Below are 14,211 nucleotides of genomic sequence, written 5' to 3' on the forward strand. Positions count from 1 at the left end.
AAACACATTAGAAGAATAAAAATAATCAATACATTTGTTTTTCTATATCACTTTTCTCATTCAAGTGATTGTTTGCAAAAGAAATGTGACACTGCTGTTCAGAATTGTCACTGAAAAATCTTGCATCTGTCCGTCGATCCATGACATATAAAGTAACTAATTTCTATTCTCTATACCACTTATCCTCATTCACATTTATTTTGACTCTGTTAGTGTTTTGAAGATTTATTGGCTGACCTTTAGCTTTTGACGCCCTCTGTACATTTCTCGATTGACTTGTGCAGGGAGCCTGGGTGAGACTATGAATGACACAGTATGAACGATTGTTTCTTTTCTTTCTTCTACTGGCAACTGGAAATTATTGGCTGGCTGTTAGATTTAAGAAAGAGTGACATATAGATAGTAAGAATTAATTTCATGTTTGTTCAGGTACAATTTGCAGGAAATTGAACATCTTAATTACATTTTGTCTTGTTGAACTAAAACTAAACTAAAACAAGTTTCTATAGTAGTTTCTATAATAGTTTCTTCCTTTAATAACTCAGACTAAATTTACCTTCTGCCCAACAAAGCTTTTTAACTCAAACATAGTTCCTTGAAACCAATTTACATCTTTCATAACAGACAGTGCTTTGGTGCCATCTTGTGGCACATTATGGCATTTTTTTTAAAACTGCCATTAGGTGACTTTTTCCACTCATAGTTACTGATTACTGTTACAGTACATTTGAAGCTATGGTTGATGTGTTGTGAGCATGTGAATTTGTTACTCTGTGATGGTATGGGTAAATCAGCTTTTATTTATTTTATTTTTTTGCTGTTCATTATTACTACCTTCATTTATTATAGTCCTCTTTAAATTTGTTGAATAAGTCGCAGCCGATGTAAACAGACAAACATGATTCGCCGAGAAATCAGAATTGGGTAGTAAACCCCGCAGCGTAAAACAAATCTAAGCGTCTACAGTCCACCAGGAGCGATTGCCTCTGGGATCTAATGTGCAGGTACGCCTGACTGTCCCTTTTTCCTTTCAGCGAGACACAATGGAGCAGCAGCACACAGCCTCCTCGAGGGAGGTTAGCAGAAAGGCTTTGGAGATGTCGGCTGACCACCAAAAAAATAATTACTTGTCACTCAAAGGGTGGGGGGGTACAACCATAATTTTACACCTTGAAATAAGGTTGTCTTGGGGATAGTCTGCTTCCTTTCCTTTCCTGCTCAGGTTTAATTTACAGCATTTTCAAAAAGCACATTTTCTCTCACTGCGCTTTCTCTTGCAGTCTGTGCTACTTCCTTACTTTCATTACAATCCAATGCCATCTTATGTGCCAGTCATCCATGTCATAAAACAGGCTCACGCATGCATTAATTGCAAAAGTAGATGCCATCGTATCAAAAAGGACAAGCCATAAATCAGTGTTTCCAGTCTCTTGAACTGGAAACAGCCTCATCTTCTCTTATGATAAGAGCTGACGTTTAAGACATCTGGTATACATATTTATGGAGAATGTTAGTTATAAGTCAATGCATTACACTGTCTTTGTGACAAGTGGAATGGATTCTCCAAAGTTTTACCAGTTACTTGCTCAAACATCTGCAACAAGTTTTTAAGTTGATATATTTTAAGAAGCCCTACACAGACAATGTTTTAGGTAATGTCGTTTGTGTATTTTGTAAAAAAAAAAAGTATATATATATATATATATATATATATATATATATATATATATATATATATATATATATATATATATATATATATATATATATATATATATAATAAATAAATACATAAATAAAAGTAATAATTCCCTGTATTAAATGATAAAATTAACACTAAAGGTTTCTAAACTGCAAACTTTGGAAATTACAAAATCCCACAAGTCAGAAAATCTGTTTCATTCAGCCAATTTTAGGGCACATAGAGACAAAAACATTTGGACAATCGGCCTACCATGCATGTTTTTCAGAATGTGGGAGGAGAAATGCAAATCCCAGACATGAAGGCCGAAGTTGGAATCAAACCCTGAATCCATAAACAGTGAGGCAGACTTGCCAACCAGTGCGCCGCCTGGTGAAAAGAATCAGTTGCTAATTTCATAATTCTTCTCAGCTCTGCTTTTAGATTGGAACATGTGCACATGACAAGACCGAAATATAGATTTCTGCTTATATGTTCGTCTCATATGCCTCATTTCAAAATAAACATTCTCTGTGGTCCTTGGCCCAATGCCAGTCAGTAGTGAAGGAGCAATGTTCCCCCTCCAACACCCCCCCACCCCAAAAACAGAATAAATAAATATGCCTTTCCTTCAGCCCCATGTCATGAGTACATTCTGGTCACATTTTGAAACATGTCTTCCTTCCACAGGAAACTAACTATAATCAGACACGCACTAGTATGTGCAGTGTATATATATATTTTTTTGACAATCAAAAAGTGATGGACATTAGTTACGCCCCTGATAGTTTCAAACATTGGTAGAATCCTAAAACCAGATGCATTAGTAAAATCGAGCAATATGAAAGAAAAAAAGACAGATATGCATAACAATTCAAATGTCCGCTCACATGTACCCAAGAGGCCCAATTCTAAAATCTCCAACCTTCATAGCTCGTCACGCCCACTACCTATGGGATTAAAGGTTTTAAAAGAACTGGATTTTATGAACGGAAGGATTTACTTTTTGTTCTGCAACTGCTCTGTAATTGCTTCCAACGTTGCAGTGTTAAAAAGACAGGCAGCATTGGTTCTTTCTACAAAGAGCAAATCCTTACAGTTAACAGGATTTCTTAGTCTTGGCCTCTCACACCAAATTTTGGACTGGACTGCAAAGATTGTCACTGTGCGTTTAGATAATGTTCCGCAACCTCTGAGCTCTGATCAATTGGTATCAACCGCTTTTTTGTGGACAAAGGATTTTTGATTTGGACTGGTGTCATCCATTTGAGTCCCATCTGTTTAAGCTGTTTGATATTATTTGTGAGAAGTCTTCACTACTCTATACTTGTGTCAATGTTCAAATTTCAGAGATTGACCAACATTTTGGCAAAAAAATAATTAAGTATTTATATTGTGTAATATTATGTATATATAGTGCATTCAATGACCACTCACAAAGTAGTACCGTATTTTCCACATCATACGGCGCACTTAAAATCCTTTAATTTTCTCAAGAATCGAAGGTGCACCTTTTAATAAGGTGTGTCTTTTGTGTGGACCGAATTCCAAAATCTGGAAATGTTATGTGGCTGCCGACACAAGGAAGTAATATGTAGACAGCGATCGGCAAACACTATGTGATACGCAAATACGTAAAATGACAACGATTAGCCAACCAGAGGACATTACGTTTTATGTCAAATACGTGATCCTTATTGTAAGAGAGTTTGTAAAAGTTCCATCCATCCATTATCAAACTTCACACAGGGAGGGCCGGCGGAGGAATCAAACCTGCAACCTTTGAACAGTAACGTGCTACCCAGTGCGCCACCATGCCACCTTTTCAAGTTTTGGCTCGTAATCATAAGGAAGGCTTTATCTGCAAAGGCACACATGGCCATGTCCATGATTGTAAATACTCATCCAAAGAACAGAAATGCAACAACTTCTTACTGTATGGACCCAGTGTTAATTGAAAAGTGCAAATGCCCCTTCAGCCTTCATCAAGGCCAAGCCAGGCCAGTCCCTGTGCACAGCGCAGAGCAAGACCAGACTCACAGGGGATTTCATCTGAATTCAATTTCACCTCTGGCCTCAGTGGCGGCAGCTTGAGCCGTGGCTCAAACAAAGAGCCGAGCTTCACATTGAACGTGAGAACCCCCTCATCTTCTGACCTCTATTACCATATGAATGGGCCTGAAAATGTAACTGGAAGCAAAGAGTGACAGACAGGAATGGGAGAATTCAGGCCAAAATGGCTCATTTTCAAATCACTCATTACCTGTCATGCCCACCTGGGATTACAATCTGTCGCCCAATGTCACTACAGATGTCAATATGAAGGTGAATTAAAACACACATGATAGTTTCTTTAGATTTTTAAATGACTGCTTCTGGTTAAAGAGAAATGAGAACAAACTGACAACTCTAGTGTCGTAGTCCTCGAAATTGAGATGTTTCGAGATCGGTCTTGCGACCGCCTTTTTTAGTCTCAATCTTGTCTCGGAATTGAAAACATTTTTATTCGGTCTTGTCTCGTTCTCTCAGACAGGGCGGACTCGGAATCTTTGATCAAGATCAGTCAAGACCGAGCCAGTACAACTTTGATCAATGGGAAAACGTGAACAGTGTAAAACACAGAAATCTGGTGCTGTGCTTGTTTGCCAGTGTTACTTGGAGACTAATCTCCAGCTCCCAGGAAAAATAAGGAAAAATGTCGACAAACTTGTCAGTAATTGAGTTTGATTTCCAAAACCAAATAGATTTCATTTGCCAAGTGAAATGTAAGCAGAAACACATGCACATCCAACAATGATTTGCAAACTGAAAGAAGCATTTCACCGTAATTTCAACAATTACTATTTTGGCCTATCATTCGATGAGGAAAAAAATGAACACAATATTTTTTTTTTGGGGACTGATAAATGCTCATTTGCATGCATGCTTATTTACACACATCAACATTCGCTATCGCTCCTTTCCTCGCACATGTACCCAAACACGCACACACATCGACAGTTCTTTTGCTCTTGTTTAAATACAGTATGTTCAATATGTACAAAACAAAACACTGGCGTGGGTGATAAAGCACGACCAATTCATTAATATTTACGATATGTATTTGAGATTTTGAGAGTGCTCACTGTCAGAAGTGACAAGAGTTGATAAAATGGCAAAAGTAAAACGTGTCTATATGTTATTGCCGACCACTTTTTATTTCATTTTCTGACCCCAATACATTGAGAAGTGAAATTGAAATGTTTTCTCATTTTAAGATGGAACCCCAAGGAACCATCATCCAGCTTTAGATCAGTTTGTGCTAATGCCCTCCCACACCGTCAAGTACTATTTCCAAAACACGCACATTAGCTTATGTCAAAGAATACAGTAAAGCAGAGCAGTCATTAAAATAAAGCACAAAACTGGAGATGAGAGACACACAGCACACAACCATGTCAATCACTTTGATCATTCATCAAAAATGATTCTATATCTGTAGTTTGCAACAAAAATCCTCTTTATCTTAAACCCCTAGAGCTCACATTAAATCTCTGTATCTAAACCTTTGAGCATCAGAGTCAGTGGTGATTTCTCACATCTCAATTACTTTTGCCTCTAGAGGGGAAAAAAAAAAAAAACTCACTTGAAGCTTTGTTTGGCTCAATACAGAACCAGCCTCTCCATCATCCAGCAACCCATAAGCTTTCCTTTCTATTCGCTGATCATTAAACTCTGTAACTCTGTAAAAGCCCCTTGAGGTTGCCTTTTTGAATGTGTGCCATGTTGAACAGGCTGGAATTGAGGATCCAAGACAACAGAGAGAGAAATAAAAGTCTATAGACTAGAGCTCCAGGCCAGTAAGACCCCCTATGTGTGTATGATAATGTACCATGGTTGTAGTTTCATTGTAATGAGTTGATAGAGTCATGATGATGACCTGTCACGACCGCAGAGGGAGGCAGGCTTTGGCAATGGGACAAAATCTGAAAGGGAGGTCAGAGGGAAATCATAGCACTAGACTTGATATCTCCATTCAGAAGCTGCACTGGGAACTTGGTCACACTGAATACAGCCCAATTATTTCAATACGTCCACGATGTTGGGAAGGGAAGACCACAGAAAAGGGTCGGAGGAAAAAAGGAGGGGGTAACATTCAGTCTGGCATGGCGAGGGAGGTAACAAGTTCACGGCCCTTTCAGAAAACATGGCTGCCTGCCGCGTGATGGATCATGAAGCCTTAGATTGGCCCTCACTGGTGGGAGCCACGGGAAGAATGCATGGGAAACATCTTTCTGCCAGAAACAGGACTAAACCTGCTGTTCAAATAAATGACCTCCGAAAGGTTCTGATGTATTCAGCTAAAACATGACATGTAATATCAAATGAAAGCTTCTGACAGCTCTAAAAATAAGGTCCTTTCATTTTTAAGACATAACAGTAATGTAACACCAAGCAGCACAGTGGATTTTTTTAGACACCTGACAAAGTGATGTGTCACTTGTGAAATGATGAAACTATTTTTGAAGTATTTCAAATTGGCAGTACAGAAAAAGCATAAATGTAAACCAACTATGAATTAGTTATTAGTTTGGCTCATACAGGGATGATTCAGGATTTTTTCTCTCCTGGAGCTGAAGATGGCCTCGAGGTGCTGAGAAATAGATATATTTTTTAGGATTATAATTTATTTATAGATATATTTCTGGTTGGGTGGATGTATTTTTGAATATCAAGTAAAACACCGGAGAGGCTTAACAGGTTCTACACAGATTTCCGACGGGGCTACAGCCTTTCCATTATCCCGGTGTACCACGGCTGAAACCTGCCTGCACAATTTGCCAAACAAAATGGATGGAATATCACTATAGCCATTAGCCAAAGAGTCACAGCTTGTTACAACAATACCATTTGGACAAACTACATGGTTGTGACATCAAATAAATGTACTCAGCTGCCATATGTAATCAGTAATGCACTAAATCCTGGCCTTTTGTAAAAAGTGCGAACCACAGAAAGAGGAATCTGGCCTATCCGTCATTATTGTTTGGCCTTGGCAGAGGTTTGCTACAAAGTGCTCTTATATAATCCTGCTTTAACTGTTTGGTTCCCTTTAGGTGGTTTGGCCCACTTCCAAATCCCAGGAATAATAAACCTGCTGCCAATGAGTCCCCAGGAGGCCAATGCTGTCATCTAGTTGTCAGTGGCAAGGAATGTTGCAAAAGCTACTGAGACAAAACCTGACTGGGTGTCACTGAAACAAAGCTCGGGTGAGCTGGTAGAGAGGTCAACATTGAGACCACAATAATAAGTGTACCATTGTGAAAATGGAATCCCCAGCTAATCTATGCTAATCCATTACAGACATTAATATTGTCAATTCACAATGACCATACCAAATTACATTAATGGATTTAGGAGATTTAGGATTAGGACTGAGACGTCTCAAAGCGGATTATTAATAATACAAATACCATACAGTAAGTAAACAATATTATTCACTTTATAAGAAAAATCTGAATGTAAATAATGTAAAATCATTTTGATTTAGCCTATCAAGCAATCACAACCAAACTGCAAAAACAATTACACAGTCTATACTATATTTTTGTAACTGAACACAGATATCCCCATGAATGAAAGGCAAAATGTTCATCTCCATTTTAACCTGTGCTGTAGTCTCCCACGTGATCACTCAGCAAACTATACATCTGAGTTTCCCCCTCATCTCATCCACGTGCTTCAAAGTTGGTGAGTTTGTCCACCGTGAACACGTGTATGCATGCAAACAATGGTTTTAGCATGCTGGGCACTGGAAGAACAGAGCAGATTCTATTATTTGTTTTGTTGTATAACATTCAGCAGATACTTGCACTACTATTAGGAAATGAATTCAGAATGATGACTAGCAGGTAATGGATATGAGTAGTTGTTATTTTCTGGGTACTGACCTGGACGGCAGAGTAAAGACAGCGGCGGTAAGACCCTCCTCATCTTGCTTCACTTCTCAGATTTCAAACTCCACGTCCAGCCTCTTGAAGTTGGTCTGAGGTGGCAAAAGGAAGGAGTGAGGGGAAAGGATAAAACAGGATAAACTCTCCTCATCCTTTCTTTTTTTTTTTCTTGCTGTCTTCCACCAGGTTTCACATCCTCTTGCTCAGCCATAGCACACAATTGTCCAAATACTACAGGATAAAATTAAAATAACAGGAAGAAAGGGAGGGAGGGAGGTACTGAGGGAGGAAAGGTAGAGAGTGAGCGAAAGGAGAGCGAGCGAGGGGCAACAAAAGTATATGCAGCCTCCCTTCAAATATAGAGGCTGGATTTCGGGCTGCAAGCCGAGCTCTACTGGGCATGCTCACAACTGAGAGACACACTGTAATGAACACTCACTTCCTTTCTTGTCCGTTCCGTTCTCCCTTGCACGATCACGGCTCTGTCTGTCCCTACCCCTCATCTCAGTTCTTTAACACCCGGGAGTGAAGAATACTTCCTTTCAGGTCTAAAAAATTATTGGAATGATAAAACATCACTTTGCCAAAACTTGACCTTTGAATCGTGTCGTAAAGTTACACACCACCACTACGACAATTACTCATGATTTACTCATTAAAATAAGACTCAAATGTCAATGCAACATCACTAGAATCATTTGGATAGTAAATGTGATACTTAAATTTTGAGTAGCTTGACATAATTATTGCAGAATCAAATGTGGAGTTTGGTTGATCCGGTTCATGCTTGCATCTTTGAAAGCTTACTGAGTCTAATCAGCTAACTCATTGGTCATAATATGGAAAACGAGATAAAATGCTTATTCAAAAACTGATTAAATAAATATTTCATGTAGGAAAAGGAAACGGCCCATATTTTTCTTATATTATACTTCCCGGGGTCTTTCGACTGAAACAACAATGTAATCCTGTTGACATCCTGAGGGGAGACCTATCCATCCGGACTGTCTGATGGGTGGCGATAAAGGCCAGGTGGAGGAGGTCCAAACGGCTGCAGACTTGACCCAGTGAGGTCAGAGGTTACGTGAAGCAATCGGTCAACATGAAGAGAAGTCGATGCCACAGCTTGGACAAGCCAGAACCGCTCGTGCCCGGCTTGTAGCGACTGATGGAGTGGAGGAGAGAAGGGGAGAGTAAACAAGGAGAGTTTAAGAGATGTTCTGCATCAATCGAATAACATAGAGGAGAATTCTTTCTTTGGCACTGTCAGAAACATTGTAACCTACTTGCTGGCCCCTCCCACCTCAATATTGACTCATTAGCCCTCTCACCCCAAGTCTTTAAGGACGGACCTCTGACCCCAACCATTGTCCGAGGCTGGCTGATCCTGACGAGGGTCCCAATACTTAACAAAGTCCTGCCATAACCCCAAATTGGATGCCCCATGGTTACAATTTGCCCGAGTTCAAATTAAGTGGGTCAGATAAACACAATGATCATCAACTCTAACCCAACTTGTGCACCCAGTGAGTTCTCGAGCCTTATGCCCTAAGTGAAAGGCTAAAGAAAATGAATAGATGGTTTGATGGATGTTGGTGAAATTATTATCTGTGAAGGAAACATTTACAAGCACTGGCACGTTGATTTTCAAAGTTTGTGTATTGAAAACCATTAGGTGATGTAGTGGACTGTAAATCTTTTTTTTTTTTTAATTCAATGTTTTACCAGGTAAGCCAATTGAGAAAATTTTCTCATTTTACAATGGCGACCTCAAATCAATGAGTCTATAGACAAAAGTGTTTGTGTGCGCAATTTTTAATGTGTAGGATGGATAAAAATAAGCGAGTCATCTAAAATGGACAATTAAATGTTTTTCTTCTTCATCAAAAATGAACAATTAAAAAGTTTCCCATTATCTTATTTCTAGGCATCTTGATTAAATCGGTAGCTCAGGGGAAATCAGAAACTTGTCAACCGCAGTAGTTAACAGTTCAATATTTTCTTTGGATTTATGACTTAAATTTCAACAAATCAGTCAGTATAATATATTGTGGAAAATCTGCAGGGGTCTGGATTGAATCCCTGGCTACAATGTTTGGTGCGGCCTGTAAAGCACGACCAAGTCAGATATAGACAAAACGAGCATTCAATCTGATGATCTGTAGAAGATGTTCTAGACATCTAAATTACCACCTTGCAGTGTCCATGCGGCAGAGCTCAGACATGACACTTTTTGTGGTACACTAGCACCACCATTTGAATTTAAGGCAAATTGCAGCAGACAATTTTCCAGACCATAAAATCACTCCTTTCAGCATTGTCTCACAACAATTATCGATGGACATGTACACAAAATAGTCTACAAAATATTGGTATTTATATATAAAGTAAGTATTTGCTGATGAATGTGAATTGTACCTGTAACATTCTGTTTTTCCCCTCAGGATCAAGAAATTGCATAAAAGGATTTATGTAATGCCCAAAAAAAAACAAGGTTTATATGGTTTTGCAACAACACAAATGTATGTTGCAAGTGTCTGTCGACTTGTTTAAGAGGACATGCAAAATCAACAATGTCCATTGTTCCAGTGAAGATGGGAGAGTTACTAGCAATAATAAGTGACCTACTCGTGTTTCTCTTAATTTGGAAGAATAGCTTTCACAAAGTTCAACCGGCCATCAAAACAATGCATTGATTTTATGAACAAAAGTCTGTAAAAGAAAAATAAGGGAAAATTAGAAATTTAGCAGCCTGATTTTAATCTTTGTACATCAATAAGACACAAGTACGTACATATTTGGGAGGTTTACTTTAAAGCAGGGGTTTTCAACTGGTTTTGTCCAAGGGACCACCATTATGACCGAGAAGCAACTCAGGAAATTGGATTAGCGAACCGCTACTTTTGATATCAATAAGCAAAAAATACTTTTGCCACCTCTGGACTTGCGATTGCGCGCTCAAAGTTGTGGCCGCACTCTCCCCACAGAGGTCATTGACCTGCACGTGGCGGCCATGATGGGCGTAATGCTTAAGCTGCTGCTCATTTTGCCAACTTCGGTCTTTGACCTTGCTGAGATTGGCTGGACACGTTCTCTGTCCTGCCTGTCGGTGGTCTTCAGGCGGATGTGAATTTTCCTGTCCTCCGTCGTGACCACGTTGCAGCTGACAAGCGCAGCCGAGGCGGCGCCGGACCGCTGATCGGGACCCACGGTGGTGACGGAACCACCCGCGTCCCCGCGCAGAGGTTCCGGCAGAAGTTTAGGGGAAGCTCGGGCCGCTGGGCCGGTGCTGACCGTGACGATGGAGAGCGGTGCCGGGCGGCTGTCACTCTTGTCGGGTCTTGGGCTTGTGGATATGGTTGTTATGGTAACAGGGGAGTGCGCCGGATCAGCCACGTTGCGTGTTTTGCTTTCTGCCGCGACGGCGGTGGCCTTCGGGACCATGGTGATGCGAGGGGGGCGAAGGCCGAGTGTTGGGATGACCGTGGAACTGGAAAAGAAGTCCCGGGCCCGTGGGCCAGCGATCTCCAGGGTGGCAGTGCTGTTGTTGGGATTGGGCGTGACCCGGATGTGAAGCGGCTGGCCTGGCTTCTGCGAGACAGACACTTGAGGGGCGTGACCTTGGCTTCGGTCAGGGGCCATTCCTATCCCAGTGACCTCGGGTTCGGCTATGGCGGGCGGATGGCGTTCTCGGATGGCGGGCTTTTTGAACTCGCGTTGCCTAAGCTGGGTCATGAGGTGTTTCTCCTCCAGGACAGACTGGCGAATGAAATCGTTAGCAGAAGCTGCGGGCGGGGCATCGGTCTGCGTGGCCGAGGATGCCAGACGAGCTTCTGCCGTCCTCCCCGCGTTGAAGCCGGGCCTGGAGACGCGAGCGTAGCGCCTCCCGGCTTCTAGTTCCCGCCTGAGGTCGGCCGCCTCTTGGCTGGCGCTCTTCCTCCCCTCCTCCTCCTCCAGAAACCTTTGCTGGAGGACAGAATAATCGGATTGCAACTGGGACAGCCGGTCCTCGGTGGCCATCAGTTGGTGGATCTTCTCTTTCAAAGGCGCTTCCAGATCTGAGCTTTTTGCCGGCTGACTGGGTTGTCTGGTCATGTGCTCCACCAGCCTGGAGAGTTGGGAATTGGCTTTCTCTCGTTCCGTCCTGAAATTCTCCTCCGGCAGTTCCTCTGTCTTCATCAAGTACCCCTCAACCACCTTCAGCCGCACGAGTCGGCTACTGAGGTTCTCCGTTTCCTCCGCAAGCTCTTTTATTTGACCTTCCCGGCCCGTCTGCTTCTTTTGCGTCTCATCCATCGTGGCTTTCATGGCGCACATGTCGGTATTGAGCTGGCGACATCGCTCCCGCTCCGTCCTAAGTTGACCTTTCAAGTGCTCGTTTTCTTCACTTGCTCTGGTCACTTTGACCTCCGCCTCGGATTTCAATCTGAGGAGGTTTTTGCTCTCATCGATCAGCTTCTCTGTGACTTGACTCACCTTACATTCTTCAGCTTTCAACTTGCAAGTCAGCGCTTCTCTTTGCTCTTCTTCCTGTTTCAGTCTCTCTGCCATGTTCTTCCTTTCATCCACCAGAATGACAGTGAGGGACTTGAGCTTGGCGAGATCATCTTTGAGGATGATCTCTGCTCTCTCCAGCTTTGCCTCCAGGGACTCCAATCCTTTGAGTCGTCTCTTGAGCTTCTCCAGGTCACCTTCCAGATCGCTTGCGACTTGTTTTTCTTTCTCCAGCTTGGCGCACAGTTGCAAACATTCCATCCGACTTGTGCCGAAAGCCTCCTCGAGTTTCTCCATGTCAGCCATTCTCCTCTGCAGCTTGTCCACCTCCAGCCTCAGCTCCTTGCTGACGTTCTCCTCGTGTCGCAGCCTAATTGCCAGCTCCCCGCGCTCGCTGATCTCCTCATGCTTGCCTTCCAGCTCGAGCACTTTCTTCCGCAGGCTTTCCAGCTCAGCCACGGGGGAGGAGTCGTGGCACTCGTCCCTCCGAAGGTCTTCGCCCGATCGCTGCCTGTTGCTCTTCTGCAGCTCTTCCATCCGGTTGGTCAGTTGGTCGAGCTTCAGCCTCAGCTGTCGGCTTTGGGACTCTTGGTCGGACAGTTTGGCCGTCATCGCCTCTTGCTCCAGTTTGGAAGTGGCCGTCCTGTGCTCCAACTCCGCCTCCAGTTTGAAGACCTTGAGGCCATCCCGCTTTGCCACATCGGTGACATCCGCCAGACGCCGCTCTTTGTCCCTCAACTGCTGAGCAAGCTCTCGGACCTTTTGGCTCTGCAGGTCCAGTCGTTCAGCATGCGTCTCTCGCTCGTCCACCAGCATGAGGGCAAAGGACTTGAGCTGGAGCAACTGGGCTTGGAGCTTCTCCAGCCGCCTGCTGTGCTCCTTGTCCTTGCGGGCCTGGTGGGCCTCCTTCTGCTCCAACAGTTGTTTCAGTCTGAAAAGTAGGAAGGGCTCGCTTTAGCCAGCCGCCGGCTTTGGCCGGCCGCCCGTCCGGCCGGTCCTCACCGCTCCCTCTCCTGCTCCAGCAGGTTGGTGAAGTCGTCGCTCTTATTGATGAAGTCGGCGTGTTTGCTCTTCTCGCTGTCCAGCTCCATCACGGTGCGGCGGTGACATTTCTCGGCCAGCAGAAGCTGCTCCAGCATGCGGCGGTACGTCTCCCTCTGCTTGTCCTCCAGACGGTCCAGCTGACCGCAGACATTTGGCTTGATGTTAGAAGATGCTTATTGTGTTTTAATTGGATGCGTATCACCTGGGCCATGGGTGTCTTGTACACGTCGTCCGCGAGGCACCAGCGGCGGGCAAACACGCCGTCGTCCCTCTGCAGGGCCCACTGCACTTTGGCGGGAACGGGCCATCCGTATCGGGACTCCAGCTTCTCTGGGCCACTTGTCGCAGAACTCATCAGATTGATGAAGTCCTCTCGGGCCTGAGCGCACGTGCACACATACACACACACACACACACACACACACACACACACACACACACACACACACACACAGACACACAGAGAGTTTCCTTCATTCGCGTCAAGATTGCAGGCATTCCTTCAGACGAGTCCCACCTGGACTTCACCTTCCATGATTCCCAGCAGATGAAGCAAATCCCTCTTGGACAAGTTGATTTTTCCACTTTTGGGTTCCAACTCTCTGTCCTCCGATTCTCGTTGGACGTCGGCATTCCTCTTCCTTAAAGACTCTCCTATCGTTTCCTCTTGCTGCTTTGCGGAGCCTTTGGATGTTGGCTCCTTGGGTCTATCGTCTTGGCTCTCCATGGTCTAGTTCCTGGATCGCATACTGAGCTGCTGGAGTCATTTATCAGTAAGTCTTTGGCCGATGACATGACATCATCCAGGTGACTTGACTTCCACACGTTAATGATGACATCGTGACTGATCCGGGTTTTGTGTGTGTGTCTGCTGGGGGCTTATGCTGATGTTGTTGATGAAAGCAGTTGGTGACTCAGATTGCAAGAATCCTGCCAGTTGAGCGGCAGCAACCATGTTAGTTATATATAACTCATCAGACTTCTATTTTCATTTGGCGTTCTGTTCCACAGACCCAAACAACTTTGCTGTTTCTATGACGACACACCCCGCCCACTTGT

The 14,211-nt window shown here is 43.4% G+C and overlaps 1 protein-coding gene and 1 long non-coding RNA gene across 2 annotated transcripts in view; both read right to left on the reverse strand.

Annotated features, from left to right (window-relative positions):
• LOC147054470 (uncharacterized) overlaps nt 1-7,834 on the reverse strand; it is a 51,343-nt gene extending 43,509 nt beyond the window's left edge. The window contains exon 1 of the long non-coding RNA XR_015066596.1: nt 7,612-7,834. This is a non-coding gene — a long non-coding RNA (uncharacterized LOC147054470). The remainder of the gene's footprint in view (nt 1-7,611) is intronic.
• A 2,738-nt stretch (nt 7,835-10,572) lies between these two features.
• On the reverse strand, nt 10,573-14,044 carry LOC147054471 (filamin-A-interacting protein 1-like). The gene is made up of 5 exons (XM_085916633.1): nt 13,670-14,044; nt 13,355-13,531; nt 13,111-13,289; nt 11,777-13,039; nt 10,573-11,692 (listed from the first exon to the last, which is right to left on the reverse strand). The coding sequence occupies exons 1-5, from the start codon at nt 13,877-13,879 to the stop codon at nt 10,573-10,575; spliced, it is 2,949 nt and encodes a 982-aa protein (XP_085772759.1). The 5' UTR covers nt 13,880-14,044.
• Nucleotides 14,045-14,211: the final 167 nt, after the last annotated feature.

This window comes from Syngnathus leptorhynchus, chromosome 7 (genome assembly GCF_054491065.1).
Source record: "Syngnathus leptorhynchus isolate UIUO chromosome 7, UIUO_Slep, whole genome shotgun sequence".
NCBI classification, from domain to species: Eukaryota; Metazoa; Chordata; class Actinopteri; order Syngnathiformes; family Syngnathidae; genus Syngnathus; species Syngnathus leptorhynchus.

What these genes read in the sequence shown, in the direction of transcription:
- LOC147054471 (XM_085916633.1), bottom strand. Translation starts at nt 13,879, where the DNA reads ATGGAGAGCCAAGACGATAGACCCAAGGAGCCAACATCCAAAGGCTCC. An exon ending in TCATGGAAGGTGAAGTCCAG is followed by an intron (nt 13,532 to 13,669) that starts GTGGGACTCGTC and finishes ACGTGCGCTCAG; the next exon opens with GCCCGAGAGGACTTCATCAA. An exon ending in ACAAGACACCCATGGCCCAG is followed by an intron (nt 13,290 to 13,354) that starts GTGATACGCATC and finishes GTCTGCGGTCAG; the next exon opens with CTGGACCGTCTGGAGGACAA.